At 45.9% G+C, this 15,105-nt stretch overlaps 1 protein-coding gene across 1 annotated transcript; it reads right to left on the reverse strand.

The window, feature by feature from the left end:
* Positions 1-2,803: 2,803 nt before the first annotated feature.
* TMED8 (transmembrane p24 trafficking protein family member 8) lies at positions 2,804-12,081 on the reverse strand. The gene is made up of 6 exons (XM_054275650.1): positions 11,985-12,081; positions 10,920-10,998; positions 8,497-8,626; positions 7,453-7,591; positions 6,888-7,187; positions 2,804-5,761 (listed from the first exon to the last, which is right to left on the reverse strand). Exons 1-6 carry the CDS (start codon positions 12,061-12,063, stop codon positions 5,544-5,546), a joined length of 945 nt encoding a protein of 314 aa, XP_054131625.1. The 5' UTR covers positions 12,064-12,081; the 3' UTR covers positions 2,804-5,543.
* Positions 12,082-15,105: the final 3,024 nt, after the last annotated feature.

Genomic DNA, 15,105 nt, shown 5'->3' on the forward strand with positions numbered 1-15,105 from the left:
TAAAGATTGGTCCACACTTCAGAAAGCAAGAACTGAATATAGGTTTTCCATCTACAGTGCAATTTATCTTAACAAAAACCATTAACTAATGGCTTGAAAACTGGAACATACTATCTATGTGTCAGCAAGTGATCAAAACTGGTTGTAAGGCAGGTTTTGTGATCAAAACCACAGTATATTTTTAAATGGAGATAACCCACTAGCATGCAACAGCCTGTGCAGCTGAGGATCCATAATTCTGGAATATCTCATGTCAGAGTTCCCTTCAACAGAAATAAATCCTAATTAGAAAGTGGAGTAGGTGCCAAATAGTACATCACATGTTAACCAGCACACACACATACAGGGTTCTGCAGATCTCACAGCCAAGGACCAACAATGCTGACATTGTGGTCACACTGAAGGGTCTATTCCATCTTCTTCTCTTTAGAGCCTCAGGTGACAGTGTGCTCTGCCCTCCCACTTCTGCCTGAGCAATAGCCAGCCACCAGTGGTGGGCAGGAGGACTGTATCTGGCTTAAGCTGGACTCTGAGAAGACAGATAAGAACACAATAGTTAAGGTCCATAAGTCTTGCTCATCAGCTTAGGGCCAGTTGGGCACAAGGAAAACCAGAATACAGCCTGTATGGAAATATGACTGTAAGTCAATCATCTTACTCTAAGTAGTGGACAGTCCAGGGCCTCTTTACCCTCTCCTGCATGGCAGAAGGCTGTACCCCAGCATCTCCACTCAACTAGGGTGAGTTAACTTCTTGAGGCTGAGATTCCTTGCTCAGGAATTCTCACCAAGTGCTTAATAGCATACAAAACTGAAATCTCAGCTGAGATACAAGATTGACTGTGCACATAATCCTTTAGATGTAAATTGCTGGCCAAGTCTGGGACTAAGTCTGGATCCAGACACACCTAAATTTCCCTTGAGAAAGGCGTTTAAAAAATAAGTGGGTCCTTTCTGAACCTCATGACTCAGCAGTGGGTCTGCCTGACAGTTTGTCTGACCCTGTCCTCTATGCAGTGAACAGCTAAGTATACATTGCCATCATGTCTTGTTAAATTATTGTCACATTTACTCATAAAATCATAGAATTGGAAGAGGACCTTACATATCATCAAGTTCCAACTGCTTTCCCTTAGGCAAGGAAATCTAATCTTCAACTAGACCAGGCTGCTGTACCTGCAGGGCTGTGTGGGAGACAGGCTAGACGTGCTGGGGCGCTGTACCTGTGTTGCTGTGTGTGTGCAGGGGATGGGTTAGACCTGGATCACAGCAGTGACCTGAGTGGGGGATGAGAGCAGCCTTTAGAACACGTGGGGAGAGCTGGGCATGCTCCAGTTCCTGCTGCATGCAGTGCTCCCTGAGCCCAGGTGCACTGTACTCCATACACTGCAGGAGCCGCACGCTGCAGCCGTGTCACCATCCTGTCTGATGGTCCTGGCACAGCCCTGCTGCACAGGCCTTGTCTGTCCAGCATTTTGTACCATATGTGTGTGAGCTGACTGACAGGACCGATGCCTGCCATCTGACTGATGCTTCATTAATCTCTTTGGCACATTTTTAAACGGCAACTTTCGTTATTCACAAACCAATACTTTAAAAAGGGTGGGGGCGTAAAATCCCAAACATATTTGCTTGTGATTTGCTTTTTCAACTCAACTCTCCTTTAAACAAGAAAGGATGTTATGAAATTATGAAAGGATACTGTCAATTGCAGAATGTGAAGAGTAACTCAGGTGGCCTGAGCCGCAGAAGTGCCTTCATAATACTCAACTGCTACTGCTGGACGTGGTTATCAGCTTTTTAAGGAAATACTTTACTATATGGCTATGAAGAGTTGTCCAAAATACAATGAAACTGTTACTGTGTTTAGAGTGTTTCTAGAGGTTTCAATAATTCAGATTTTATTAGCAATGACAGTTTCAATAAGCTTTTAATGAAATGTTTGTTTCTTTTTATTAAAAAACCCATGAAAAAGACCTCATTTCTTAAAACCAGTTATTTTTCTGAGTCTAAAGGCCTGAAGAGCCTGAAGATTTTTGAGAATTTCTGAAATTTCTGTCTGAATGTGAATTATTGTATGTATCAGATGGATAGACCATAATTTGTAAGGCTACAGACCCTTCTCCCTCTATGTTGTAGGACCCACTGAAGCTGGAAGAGAAGTACAGTCCCATCTCCTGACAATTTGGGACAGTAATTCCAGCACTGACCTTATTTTCAGAGACTCAATTGTTAAAGGATTTACTAAATAAACTTGCCCTTTCCCTGTTGTTGGTATCTTTTACTTCCTACATCATCTGTTTGAAGAAAATTATTAGTCTAATCCTCTACTGTAAGATTCTATCTGATGCAGTCTTTTAGGTAATGGATCTAAGTGAAATTCCATAAACTTGGAATTTGGACAATTTGGAGTTCACAGATTGGCTTAAGCTTGTACTCACTTTTACAAAAACACTTCCCTGACAAGCATTGAGTGATGAACAAAAGTATTTTTTCCAAATTAACAACATAAAAAATAATGTAAGGAACAACCTAGTGAAACCTCCAAGAAAAATATAATTCCTATTTTTTATTTCCTTCAACAGTCCTGCAGAGCTTCACCACTGAGTTTCAACACCACCATGTTTTCCCACAGGTTGCAGAACAGCCTGAAGAACCCTGGCATTGACCACACATGTATGTGGCTCATCTTATTACTCTGGGACATGACCAGCTTCTGTATTTTATGTGCAACTTTTCTTCGGGCATTGGCCCATAGTGTTTTCTGTGTGATCATAAATAGTTTTAAGGTGTTTTCCAGTGACTTGGTACAAAAGGTTCATAGAATCATAGAGTATGTTGAGTTGGAAGAGGTCCATCACGATCATTGAGTCCAGCTCCTGTCTCAGGACACCCCAACAATCAGAACATGTGCTTGAGAGTGTTGTCCAAACACTCCTTGAGCTCTGTCAGGCTTGGTGCTGTGATCACTTCCCTGGGGAGCCTGTTCCAGTGCTCAACCACCATCTAGGTGAAAAACTTTGTCCATATACCCACCCTAAACCTCCCCTGACTCAGCTTCAGGCCACTTCCTTGAGTCCTGTCACTGGTCACAAGATTGAAGAGATCAGTGCCTGCCTCTCATGAGGAAGCTGTAACTGCAATGAGGTCTCCCCTCAGTCTCCTCTTCTCCAGCCTGAATAGACCAAGTGACCTCAGGCACTCCTCCTATGGCTTCCCCTCCAGACCCTTCACCATCCTTGTGGCTCTCCTTTGGATGGTCTTTAATGGCTTAATGTCTTTTTTACACTGTGGCACCCAGAACTGCCCCCAGCCCTGGAGGTGAGGCTGCCCCAGAGCAGAGCAGAGCAGGACAATCCCCTCCCTTGCCTGGCTGGTGCTGCTGTGCCTGATGCACCCAGGGCAGGGCTGGCCCTCCTGGCTGCCAGGGCACTGCTGGCTCAGGGTCAACTTGCCATGAACCAAGGCCCCTGGTCCCTTTCTGCACTTTCTGCAGTGCTGCTCTCCAGCCTCTCATTCCCTAGTCTATACAAAACACACCAACTATGAAATGTTGTAAATTGATGTTTTCTATCAGCAAACATACTACTGCTTCTCTGTTAGAAGTGAAGTGTGTCACTCCATCAGCCATATCTAGGAATTTGATAGACAAAGGATGAAAAAACCCAAACACCTTAGCTAAATTGCTCAGGCCTGATTCAAGTGCTGTAGAAAGGCCACAGGAAGGTTCTTCATTTCATCCATGAGAGGTTAAAGGAAGGAATAGCTCTCTCCAAGCTGCTACCTGAAAGAGCATCTTGCTCTGACAGATACCAAGCCCTACTGTTCTGTCTCCCTGTGCTCGACCTGCTTGAATAAAGCAGCTCTGCAGCTCCCCTCCACCCTGGTGAATACACTCTCTCTCTTGAGATAGGTGGCTGTTTTCTCCCCTTCTCAGGGTCCAAAGCAGCAACAACTCTGCTCCTGGCCCACTCCCCCAGAAAGCCACTGTGCTCCAAGTAGGGCTCTTCCAATTTCCACTCCTCCTGTTCCCAGCTTGGGCTGCTCTATTGTAAAGTGACTGCTTCCTCTCTTACCATTTTGACCTACTAAGTGCTCTGGAGCAGTGAATCAGTAAGCAGAGATACTTCAAAGTAAGCTTGAATATAGAGCAAATTGTACAGCATTGCAATATACCCTTAATAGGAAATAGGCAGCCCTCCTATGAGAGCAAAATCTTTGGCTTTAACTACCCCAAATAATTCTGTCCATCGTTTCCTCTCAATAGAAGGAATGGACCAAGTAGAGGTGCTTTATCTGGAGAATTTAAAAATAAAACTCAGAACTTTTCTAGTATCACCATGGAAAGTCATTTTGTGTCTCTGCAAAGAGGTATCAAAATGTAAATACAGCAGTATTCTTAGAAAAGAGAACGATTTCAAGTTAAAAGTATTAAAATAAACAACAGTTACAAATAAGCATGTTTTAAAATTCATCTCTGATGGATTAACTTCTCCTTTTTAACTCAGCCACTACTTAAGCAGAAGGTGGTAACTAATACCATCACTGGTCACCAAAACATGCCAAGGAACTTCCTAACAGTACCTTTGCAACAGCAATAGCAGCTGACAAACTGCATTGCTCTGGGAGCCTTTTCCTTGCTACATATGGTTGCAATACCACTGAACCAACATCCTGCTACTAAGAAACATTTCCTGTATATTTATTGGTTGTATTCCAACCATTTTGTATTCATTCAGCATGGCAGTAAGCAACGTCCTCTGCTTCACATCTGGATTAAATAAAAAACTTCTGGTAATCACTGAGGTTTTAATGATCTACATATGCCTACAATCAACAGATATAACATTCAATTCTTAATCTGTAGAAAAGCCTTCCTTTGGACTATGAGGTGTGCAGCCTGCTCCCACCCCTGTCCAAACATGAGCTGTGACTGCTATTTGGGGCCCACCTGTTGCAGCACTGCCAAGCCACTGCAGCATGGGCTGCTGCTGGCCAGCTGCACTCCCAGCCACTCGTGTGAGTGAAGGAAGCACCGACTGCTGGTGACTGTAGCGATGGGAGGTGATGGGTTACCCTGGCTAAGTGACAAGCCAGCTGTGCTTCTGGCTCACTGAAGCTGCCCTCTAGCGATGCAGATGCAGCAGGAGAGTTGGAAAAGTTATTCACAAAACAGTAACATTATTTTCACTTCATTTTGTACCAGCACAACAGATCAGAACCACAACCTCCTGAATGTGGCTTCTGGGCAATTGCCAGCATTGACTTGAAGGCCCAGCCCAATGCCTGCATGGAGCAGACCTCCCAAAGTTTTAGAGAAAGAGCAGCTGCCTGGGAACAACCAGGCAGTCACAACTACCTTTCTCCCCTGAGACAATGGGGAAGAAGGGTGTGAGGAGAAACCAGTTCATGTCCAAAGGAGAGCTGGCAGAACCGCGCTGTGGTTCTGTCACGCAGCAGTGCCCGTCAGGCAGTACCAGGGCTGGGTGGCAGCCTGCTACACTCACCATCACCTGCCTGCCATCCTTGCCCCTTCCCTCTTCTTCAGCTAGTGTAGTAGACGTGAAAGAACAGAGTCTTATTGCGGAGCAGAGAGTAGGAGTTATCAAACTTCAGCAGGTAGATGCCCTCGCCCGGGTACTCGTGGCTGCCTGCCTGTACCTCGCGATGGCTGTTCCTGCGGTACACGGGCATCACCTCTCCATAGCGGTTCCGCAGGTAGCTCTTGGAACCCCGCTCCACATCACCCACAGGGGACAGTCCTGAATGGCAGAGAGGAGACAAGTAAGTAGGGCAGAACCACCTCATGATCCAGAAAAAGACCAACTAGACCAGAACACAACACAGACATGCAGCTATATGGAAGGCTAATGGTGATAGCATTACCCAGAGCATCTCCTCCGACCTTTCTGCAAATAATTCCCACAAAGTCCAGCCTTCCTATCATAACAAAGGTCATACCAAGAACCAGTTCTCTTGGGAATACTGATGGGACAGTATTTACTAGCCCACCAGCCCAATCTCCTCTCTTTTTTAGCTTAGACACTTTACTGCTTTCATACAGGCAACAGCAGTCCTGTGATATAGACTTGTAGCAAAGAGAGGCAGGAAAGCTCATAGCTGTCACCTCATAGTGTCTATGTTCTCAGTTCACTTCTCCAAGAGGATTCCTCATAAAGGAACCTACTCCTGCCTACAGGGCCTGCAAAATTCAGACACGAACCTCCCAGCTACGCTGGTCACACATACACTCAAGCCACAGAACAGGCAACGTTACTGTGTGTTTCCCAAGTACAGTGACATAGGTAGCAAACATTTCAAATACAGTCAGAAGGAGCTGCTGATATAATGGGGAAAAAAGAAAACAAGCAAAAAACCAAAAAACAAGAAATCCCTCCAAACAAACAACAACAAAAAACAGCAACCCCCCCCAAATAAACACAGCAAAACCCAAAACAAAAAACCCAAACAAACAAAAACCAAAAACTCAAACAAACAAAAGCCCAAAAAAACCAACACCCCAAAACAAAATCTTCTTGCCTCCACTCACCACCAGAAATTTCTCAGTCTGAGAATCTAACAAAAACAGTTGGGTTAAAATTTCAGACTTTAACCTTTTTATCATCTAGAAATTCCCTAAGCGAATTCTGGTTTTATGTTTCCATGTGTTCAATTTTAAGAATGCTCTTGGAGAGGACAGCCATTGACATATGCTGAAGCAGGAAGGGCCAAATGCTTTCTTATCACTCTAACCAAGAACTCAGTAGGCTGCAGAGATAGCAAATGGGCTGACTAAACAAAGTAGATGGAAATTGTAGCATCTCACAGATACACTCAGCAGCATGGCAACAAGCAACACAAATTAACCTTTGTAAGATCTGCACTAACCTTCAATTTCCTCATCCTCATCTTCATCCTCCTCATCACTGGATTCACTGACCTGAACAGTAATGGCAGTGCTAGTAACTGTGGTCCAGTCAAAATAGACTCCAAACCCAATGTCGTAGTCATCCGTAGCAAACTCCCAGCAAATGCATTTTCCGTCAGGGTGGGTTGGCACTCGGACTGTCACCACCTCACCGCGCTTCACCACCATCCGGCCATTCTTCTCCTTCCCCATCTTGGCTTTGAATTCCTTCATCTTCTCAGTGGTCCACATGGTGGGTGCAGCCAGAGGTGGAGGCTGAGCTGAGACAAGGGAGAAGTTCACAGGCTTACATCACTTTTCCCTACTGACAAACTATTACCTGAAAACAGTGAAGCTATTTCTGGTAAGGGGCCTGCATTCTGGAGCCTGCTCCCAAAAGGCCCAGATGTGAAGTTTTTCCACTCACTAGCCAGGAGCCCAAATTTCCAGCAGGATTTCGAAGCACCTCCAGGATAGTCTCTGCTCTTCTACTCAGGGCAGGCACTTAAAAAATACCCAAACAAAAGTTCTGCCTTCAGGACTCACCTTTTCTCTGCTCCCCAAGGAGGTCTGCAGTCTCCAGCTCAGCTGAAAGGATATCCACAGCACCAGTGTGATCTGACTGAATCATGACTATATCCCCTACTCCCTGAGGTACATGGTAGCTGCTTAATCGAACAGCTTCCTGCACAAAGCACATAAAAAACATTGTCACAAAGACCACCCTGTTAAAAAGTGTCTGCCTAGATTTGAAACAACTCATTAGTAACTCAGGCTTCTTTATGAAACTAAGTCAGACCTGCAGAAGCTTCTATTATTAGTGTAGGCCAGCTCTGAGACACCTCTCAGCATTTGTTTCACCCACTGCACCAAAGTCATGAACTTTGAAGTCAAATGCTGCATCAGTGGCACAAATTTCACTTCCCTTGGTCTCCCCAGGGAGTCCTGGGCAGGCAATTTTTTGAACTTGCATCAGAGTTAATTGTCACCTCTCAACAAAGCTGCAGCCTTATAGATTTAGCCAACTATTCTTGGAAAAAATTTGCATCAAACAATCTCTCTGTGAGCCTTTTAGCTCTGTGTGCATCTAGACTGCAGCCACAATCAAAATGCCATTGCTGCATCCTAGTTACAAATCCAGCTGGTTCACTCCCTTCTCATATATGCAAACTCACAGGTCCTGAACTCGGTGTCCCTTGTACAGGTTTCTCTGACTCTATCTGTAGGGCAAACAAATTTGCTGCTCATAACAAGAAACAAGGGATTTCAGTTCCCTCTTGCATAAATCCACAAGAATGGAATTTCCAGAAGCACCAGATAAGAGCAGAAGGTGACAATTACCTTGAAGCCTCGGTGAGCAAGGAAGCAAGGACTAGCTAAAGACACAAGAGGGATTTTGCAAATTAGACTGATACCATTTATCTGCCACCAATATACACGAAAAAACGTAACTGAATCTATGTTAATACTACTTTTATCTTAACACAACCCTTAGAACCCCAGTCCCACAGTGGCAAGCACAGGAGCAGAGTAGGAGAACTGTTGCTGCACTTCTGTCTTTATTCTCAGACACAAGAAACACCCATCTACCTTTTTGAGAGATTTGATTTGGTCAGGCAGCTTCTCTTCTAGCATAGCCACGTCCTGGTCCCCCAGAGTGCCAATTTCTTCCTTGGAATGCTCTGTTGTGTCGGCACTCAGGTGCACCCCAGCCTGAGACCTTTTGGAGGAAGAGAGCAGTACAATTCAGCACTTGCACCCAGGGCACAGCCAGCAGAGGAATCACTGCTCTGGAACTCAAATTCAAATGAGCTGAAGGAACAAGCTTCTGTGGTAGCACCTGCCAACTGGACAAAGAACCCCTGCCCACCCCAATCCTGCTATGTCTGCATGATTACTTTCCATGTGAGCCAGGGGGAGCAACTTCTGTGGGATATTCCATATTTACCATCCTTTAGATGGCAGAAATTCACTGCACTGATCCCACAGCATGTTTGCTCACCAACACTACACTAAGGACAGACATCAGTAGCAACTTTTCTGCCCAAGAAAGGACAGCTACTGCATGGCATCTGCATACTGCCTCAGAGGTCAACTGGATCGGTGAAAGAATTCAGAAAAATTTTGATGGACATCCTGAGAATGCCATCTATTTCAGTGGCCCGTTATGCCTTTCCTACTGGCAATCCCAACAGATCCAGGGAGCACCCAAGTGTCTCTCTGCCATGTCCAAATACACCCCACAGATAAGCAAGCAGTAAGACATACAATGGGCAGCACAATAACTTAAGCAAAGAGGTCTGAGTACTGCACTGCAACAAAAGAAAATGGACATGCTAAAAGAATAAGAATGGTACACAGCAGGAAAAGAATGGGCAAGACAGGAAACATCTCCGGCATTTATTCTCTGTTGAGGGTTTTCTTCTAAATTATATTTTTTAAATTGCTGCATGTTGTCTATAGGTAAACTTATAATCCTAAATTAACTCAGATGCCAGAAGAGTGTCCTGACACATTCTGCATCCACAGAGAAGACTTGAACAGGGCAAATGTGGCTTTTGTTTTCAGATTGTTACTCCTACACTACACTACAGAATTTATCCAGAAACAAAGCCATTTTTTACTTATATTCTCTCAACAGTGTGATTTCCTTTCCTACAACTGGCATGATAGACCAGAAGGTCTGTAAGAACGACTCAAGATGAATAGCAGGTTCAGAAAATGGCAGCAGATGGATGAGATAAGAAGGATACTTGGTGGGAACAATTTTTTAAAGGAAGAATTCTTGTACTTCTATGCTATCATTTTCCAGCCTATTTGCATTTCAGTTTGGCTGTTGCATGAACACACCTAGACGGGCTATCTGGTCATTTGCTACTATAGGTGCACACATCTGCTCTAAAAGCTCTCCATCAACACAGGAGCCTACAGGCTGGGAATTTTTTCCTCTAGATACATATCATTGAGACCTAAGAGTCTCACTGAAAGATTAGGAAGAGCTACACAGCTTTACAGGCAGACTTACAAAGACACAGTTCAGCTGATTCCTTCTCACACAAACCTTTTGGACCATCCCCATCCCTTTCAAAAAATATCTACATTAAGACAAATTTAATAGGTGATGTCCACAAGTATCTATCATCTGCTTTGGCTATTTTGCTCTTGGTCTGTATTAATCTCTTTAAAGAAAATTAGAGGATATAATAAAAAGATGGAAGAACTCATTTATAGTCAGGAAGTCTGATAGAAATGTCAGCAGCATCAAACCAAGATGGCATCAAACTGATGTTTTGGTAAGAAGGGTGGTTTGATGTGGGTTCTTTTTTTCCCGGATTTTTGTATTTTTTTGATGAAGCTGTGCTTTACCTGCTGTAATTAACTCACACATTTCTGAAATTCTATCCTGTGCAACAAATGTACAATGGCAAATGAAACTGCACTGCATAGTGTTAATGCTTGCAGCCAATTAAATTACTTGGCCACAAACACGATGTGCCCAGCCGGTACCAACAAGCCAAACATCTGATAACAGGGTTAAGATCAGCAGGATTAATGGAGAGACACAGAAAGCAAACAATGAAGAAAAATGGCAAAATGTTGTCAAGAAAATAGCAAAAGGTATTTTCTTGTACAGCTTCCGCCAGATTTACAGACAGCAGGCATGCTCAATTATTAAATTATGCTCCAGATAGGATATAGAAAATTTCCCCCTGAAAATGTACTAGTTGTTACAATGGATTAGAAAACCCCACAGGGTTCATTTCAAGCTGAATGACTCTGTGATTTGAATAGCTGAGCCATGAACTACATTTCACAAGCTTTAAAACAACCTTAAAGCCTGTAAGAACAAGCTCTCCCATACTGATGCTGGTATATACTGTCCTAAAGCAGACAATTCAGTCTCCAGGCCTTTCTTTTTACCTGCACAGAACAAACTGCCATACAGAAGAGGTCACAGGAGTGAAACAAACTGTCATGCATGTGGGCCACAACACACAAAAAGGTTTTCCTACCCGCTCTGTGAAGTACTGGACTCCAAAGAATCAACTAGCTGATCTGCAGGCTCTGGCTTTTGGGCTGAGTCTTCATTTTCTAGCAACAAACAGAATATAGCAAGAGAAGACGAAATAAATGTTGGTGTTTATAATACACTAACAGGAAAAAAAACCCTGCAGCCAGCACTCAGACACTGGCAAGGTCACACAGCTGTGGAACAAAGACCTGAGCCAACCAGTTTTTCGTGTTATGAGCTGTATCTAGAACCTTGTGGAACAAAGATTTTTAATGGCCTCAACCCTAGGAAAGGGAAAACAAAAACCTTCGCATGTTTTTGATGTAAAACCATTCTCAGAAGCAGGGTTCATTCAGGAACTACTAATCCTAGCTTTAGAAGGATAGAACAAGGCCAAATTTCATCATGTAAAGCTGAGCTGACAAAGCCCTGGAAAAAGCGATCGCGCAGCAGTTCTCAAAGGGCACTGACGAGATGGAAATTCCTAGGTCGGGGCTAAAAGGACCGTGGCTCCTGCTCTTCCCCGAGTCTCCTGGGTCGGGAAAAGCTCTGTCCCATACGACTGCGGTACACAGGGCATCCCCAGCCCTGCTCTCCGATGGCGCTAAGGCAGTGAACAGGACACGGACAAGTTCCAGCTTTTGCAGGTTGCTGATGCCCCTCGGAGCCGCTGCTGGCCATTCGCAGGAGTCAGAGCGGGAAGGAGGCAGCTCCAGCCCGGGGGCACGCAGCACAGCCCGACTACACGGGCCCTCTGTCCCCGGGGACAGCACAGACCCCCATCAGCGCTCGCTCTGACCGCTGCACCGGGAGGAGCCCCTGCTGCAGCTCCGGGTGCCCGGCCGGCAGGGGAGCGGCAGGGTCTCCGCAGCGGGACCGCGCTGCCCCCGCACGGAGGAGCCGCCGCTCCTGCACGGCTCCGCCGGCAGAAACGAGCGAACCCACCACGGAGGGGAAACTCTCCCCGTAACACGGGGGACAGTCGGCTCCGTGTTCGTTAGCCCGGCAAACACGCGCCGCCGGGCAGCCCCCTGCCCTACCCTACCCTGCCCTGCCCGGCCCGTACCTGCGGGGCCCCGGGGAGCGGTGTCGCCGGCCGGGGGCTCGCAGCGGCAGCCGGCGGCGGGGGAGAGCGCGTCCGACATGGGCACGGCTCGGCGGGAGGCCGGAAACACCCGAGCGCGGCCGGAGCGGGGCGGCCGGAAACACCCGAGCGCGGGGGACGGAAACACCCGAGCGGGTGCGTGAGAGCCGGGCCGCGGGGAGATGGTGGCGCCGCGGTGCTCATCCCTCAGCCTCCCCTCTCGACAACGCAGCCAATCAACATTCAGTTCTGCAGAGCCGCGGGGCGCGGGCGGCGCAGCAAGCTGACAGCAGGGAGGGAGTGGCGGAAGGGAGAAGGGGGCGCACCTCCAGGAAGCGATGGTTGCCGGGGTAACGGGGTCCCGGAAGGACGCGGCGGCCGGGGATGGGGCCGATGGAGCCGCGCCCGGGTCCCGCGGGGGCTGGGGCGGCTGAAGGGCCGCAGCCTGGGCCCGAGGGCGCGGGGGGACCGCGGGCCGTGTGCCCCTTCCTGGCCTGGAGCGCCGAGGAAGTGGCCGAGTGGGTGGCGCAGCTCGGCTTCCCCCAGTACCAGGTGCGGGGCTGGGGCCCGGGCGGGAACCCGCCGCCCTCTGAGCTCCGTGTGCGTGCGAGAGCGGCAGGGGGGCGGCAGTGGCACAGGGCGATCCCTTTCCCTCCGCTTCCCTGCCCAGGAATGCTTCAGGGCCAACGGCATCAGCGGCCGCCGCCTCATCCACGCCAACTGCTCCAACCTGCCCGCCATGGGCGTCACGGACTTCGGGCACATGCAGGTGCAAAAGGGCCGCTCGCTTTTATTTCCTTCTTTTACGCTTTGCTGGACACAAACAGGAGCTGTCTCTTCCTCATTTTATGAACATTTTTTCCTTTCAAACCTCTATATTTTCTTTAGCACTGATAGTTAAGGCTGAATTTCGGGGCTACAGTCTGGCCTTCCAAAGCTTCCTAAAAGTTCGGAAGAACAAATTTACTTAAGTTTCATTACCCCCTTTCCCTTCCCTAGTGGAAACCACAGAGGGACTGCATTTACAGAGCCAAATCATCTGTTTTGCATCACAAAAACAGATTATTTTTGGTTTGAACTTCTACCTGAGTCTTTCACCAGCAGGCTCAGGTAGAAGTTCAAACCAAGAAGAAGAAGCTCTATGCTCCAGTGACTAGAGTATTAACACTGTTTATTTTATCCTACAATACCAAAATGCAATTTCACCACTGTTCTGTCTGGCTGCACAATCTTAACAGTTTGTTTGAAGCTAAATAATGCCACCAAAAACATTAACTAGTGCCATGACTGCCTGTTGTTTTGACAGAAAGACATCAATTTAACACTAAGTTTTTCAGAGAGCAAACCTTCACGAATATTTCTGTAACAAGCCGATAGAGACTACAGTCATTTGTGCTTTCCAAAAGTGGAAGAATTCTATATGCTTTGTAAGCCTCACCCTCATATTGGGATATAGGGATGATGTATGGTGTTAGTTCAGCTGCTGAGTAAATACTAGGCCATGGGTTAGACATATCAGCTGTGACCCGTTCTTCCTCTGGTTGGAACTGAAATTCCTCTAGATAAGCAATAGACAGCCAGGACACTGCCACATGCTTGGAAGTGAGACAGTCGAGTAGTGTTTTCCAAAGCTTGCAGGTAAATTGGGAACATCTCACAGACTTCAGTGGAACCTATATGCTCTCAAAGGTCATGCCCTATCCTGCCAGTTATTTGTGTTTTAAAGAACTTTTTTCTGACAGAATCCAAGTATGCAGAGCTCTGCAGGATGGGGCCCTTTGGGTCTTTCAGGAAGTGTCTACTAGTGCAGGTGAAAAGTTAAAACTGCAATTTCCCAAAAAGAAATACAAACTAAAGGCTGTGAGCAGTGGAAACTGATACAGTTGCTATAGAAATAAGAGTGATAGCATCAGCTCAGTGAGATGGAAATGTTTGCAGTTTAGGGGAAATGGCAGTTTGGTAGAGAATTACACAGCTAATTGTGTGGAAGCTATGCAGCATGGACATTACTGCTGGTTTTAATCCCACTGTAATGGTATTCTAAATATCAAAAGCATTCAAGATAAAGTCTGGTGTTCTTTTGTTATCACAAAAAGTATTCAGAGTCAAGCTAAAGTTGGAGGAGGGTTTTGAACAAATACTGTGAAAGATCAGTAAAACCTTGCAAATTGTATTTTGAAGCTTCAATCAAATTAGATAGTTAAATTCTCAGAAGTTGCTTCAAAAACAATAGTAAGGCTCTGCTCACTCACAATTCCAGGTCCAGCCATCTCAAACAACCATACACTCATCATTTTCTAAATGAACAATATGATTTTTCACTAATTATTTTTCACACTTTTGCATAGATTGTAATTTGCATTATAATTTAACAAACAGCAATGATTTTGCATTAAGCAGAAGAGACTGCAGTTCATTTATCAATAACTTGTTTGTCCTTGAAGTGCAAGGAGGAAAGCAGAGCTATATTTATGCCACTAGGACACCAGATGTGATGCCATCCCTGACAGTAAATCTGGAGAGAAGGTGATATGCGCTGCTTTAACACAGTCACATGGATTCAGATCCCCCTTATGTTGCAACTTCAAGCATGAAACTGTACCAAAATTATATATATAAAACAGAATATTACTGTTTTTTCCTGCTGCTCTGACATGGAATGATAGTTTTAGCTGTTGCCCTGTTGTCTTGGTTTAAGAAATGAGAATTGCTGATGTTTTGTCTTGTATTTCAGGAAATTTCACGACACGTGCGAGAGCTGCTGGGGATTGAGGAGCCTCTCTTCAGCAGATCCATTACCCTCCCATACAGAGACAATATGGGTCTGTTCCTAGAGAGAAAGGCACCAACAGGAGAGAAAGCAGATGCCCTCACTTTCTCACAGTTTATCAAAAAAGCAGGACTGGAACCCTATACTACAGCTCCTTCTTTGCAAGCATCCCAGGCCATGGAGGGAGTGGATGCTCTCCCTGCATCGCAGGACATGCAGAGGCAGAATTAGAGACTCATACTGCACTTTTGCCTTTGTAAGAAGCCCAGCAGTCACAGCAGACTGTACCCTTATTACCTTGCAGATTGTTCAAGGAAGTACAGTTCCACTTTT

The sequence above is a fragment of the Melozone crissalis genome, unplaced genomic scaffold, assembly GCF_028551555.1.
Source record: "Melozone crissalis strain CALT ecotype California unplaced genomic scaffold, PUWL_Pcris_2 ptg000018l_1, whole genome shotgun sequence".
In the NCBI taxonomy this organism is placed as follows: Eukaryota; Metazoa; Chordata; class Aves; order Passeriformes; family Passerellidae; genus Melozone; species Melozone crissalis.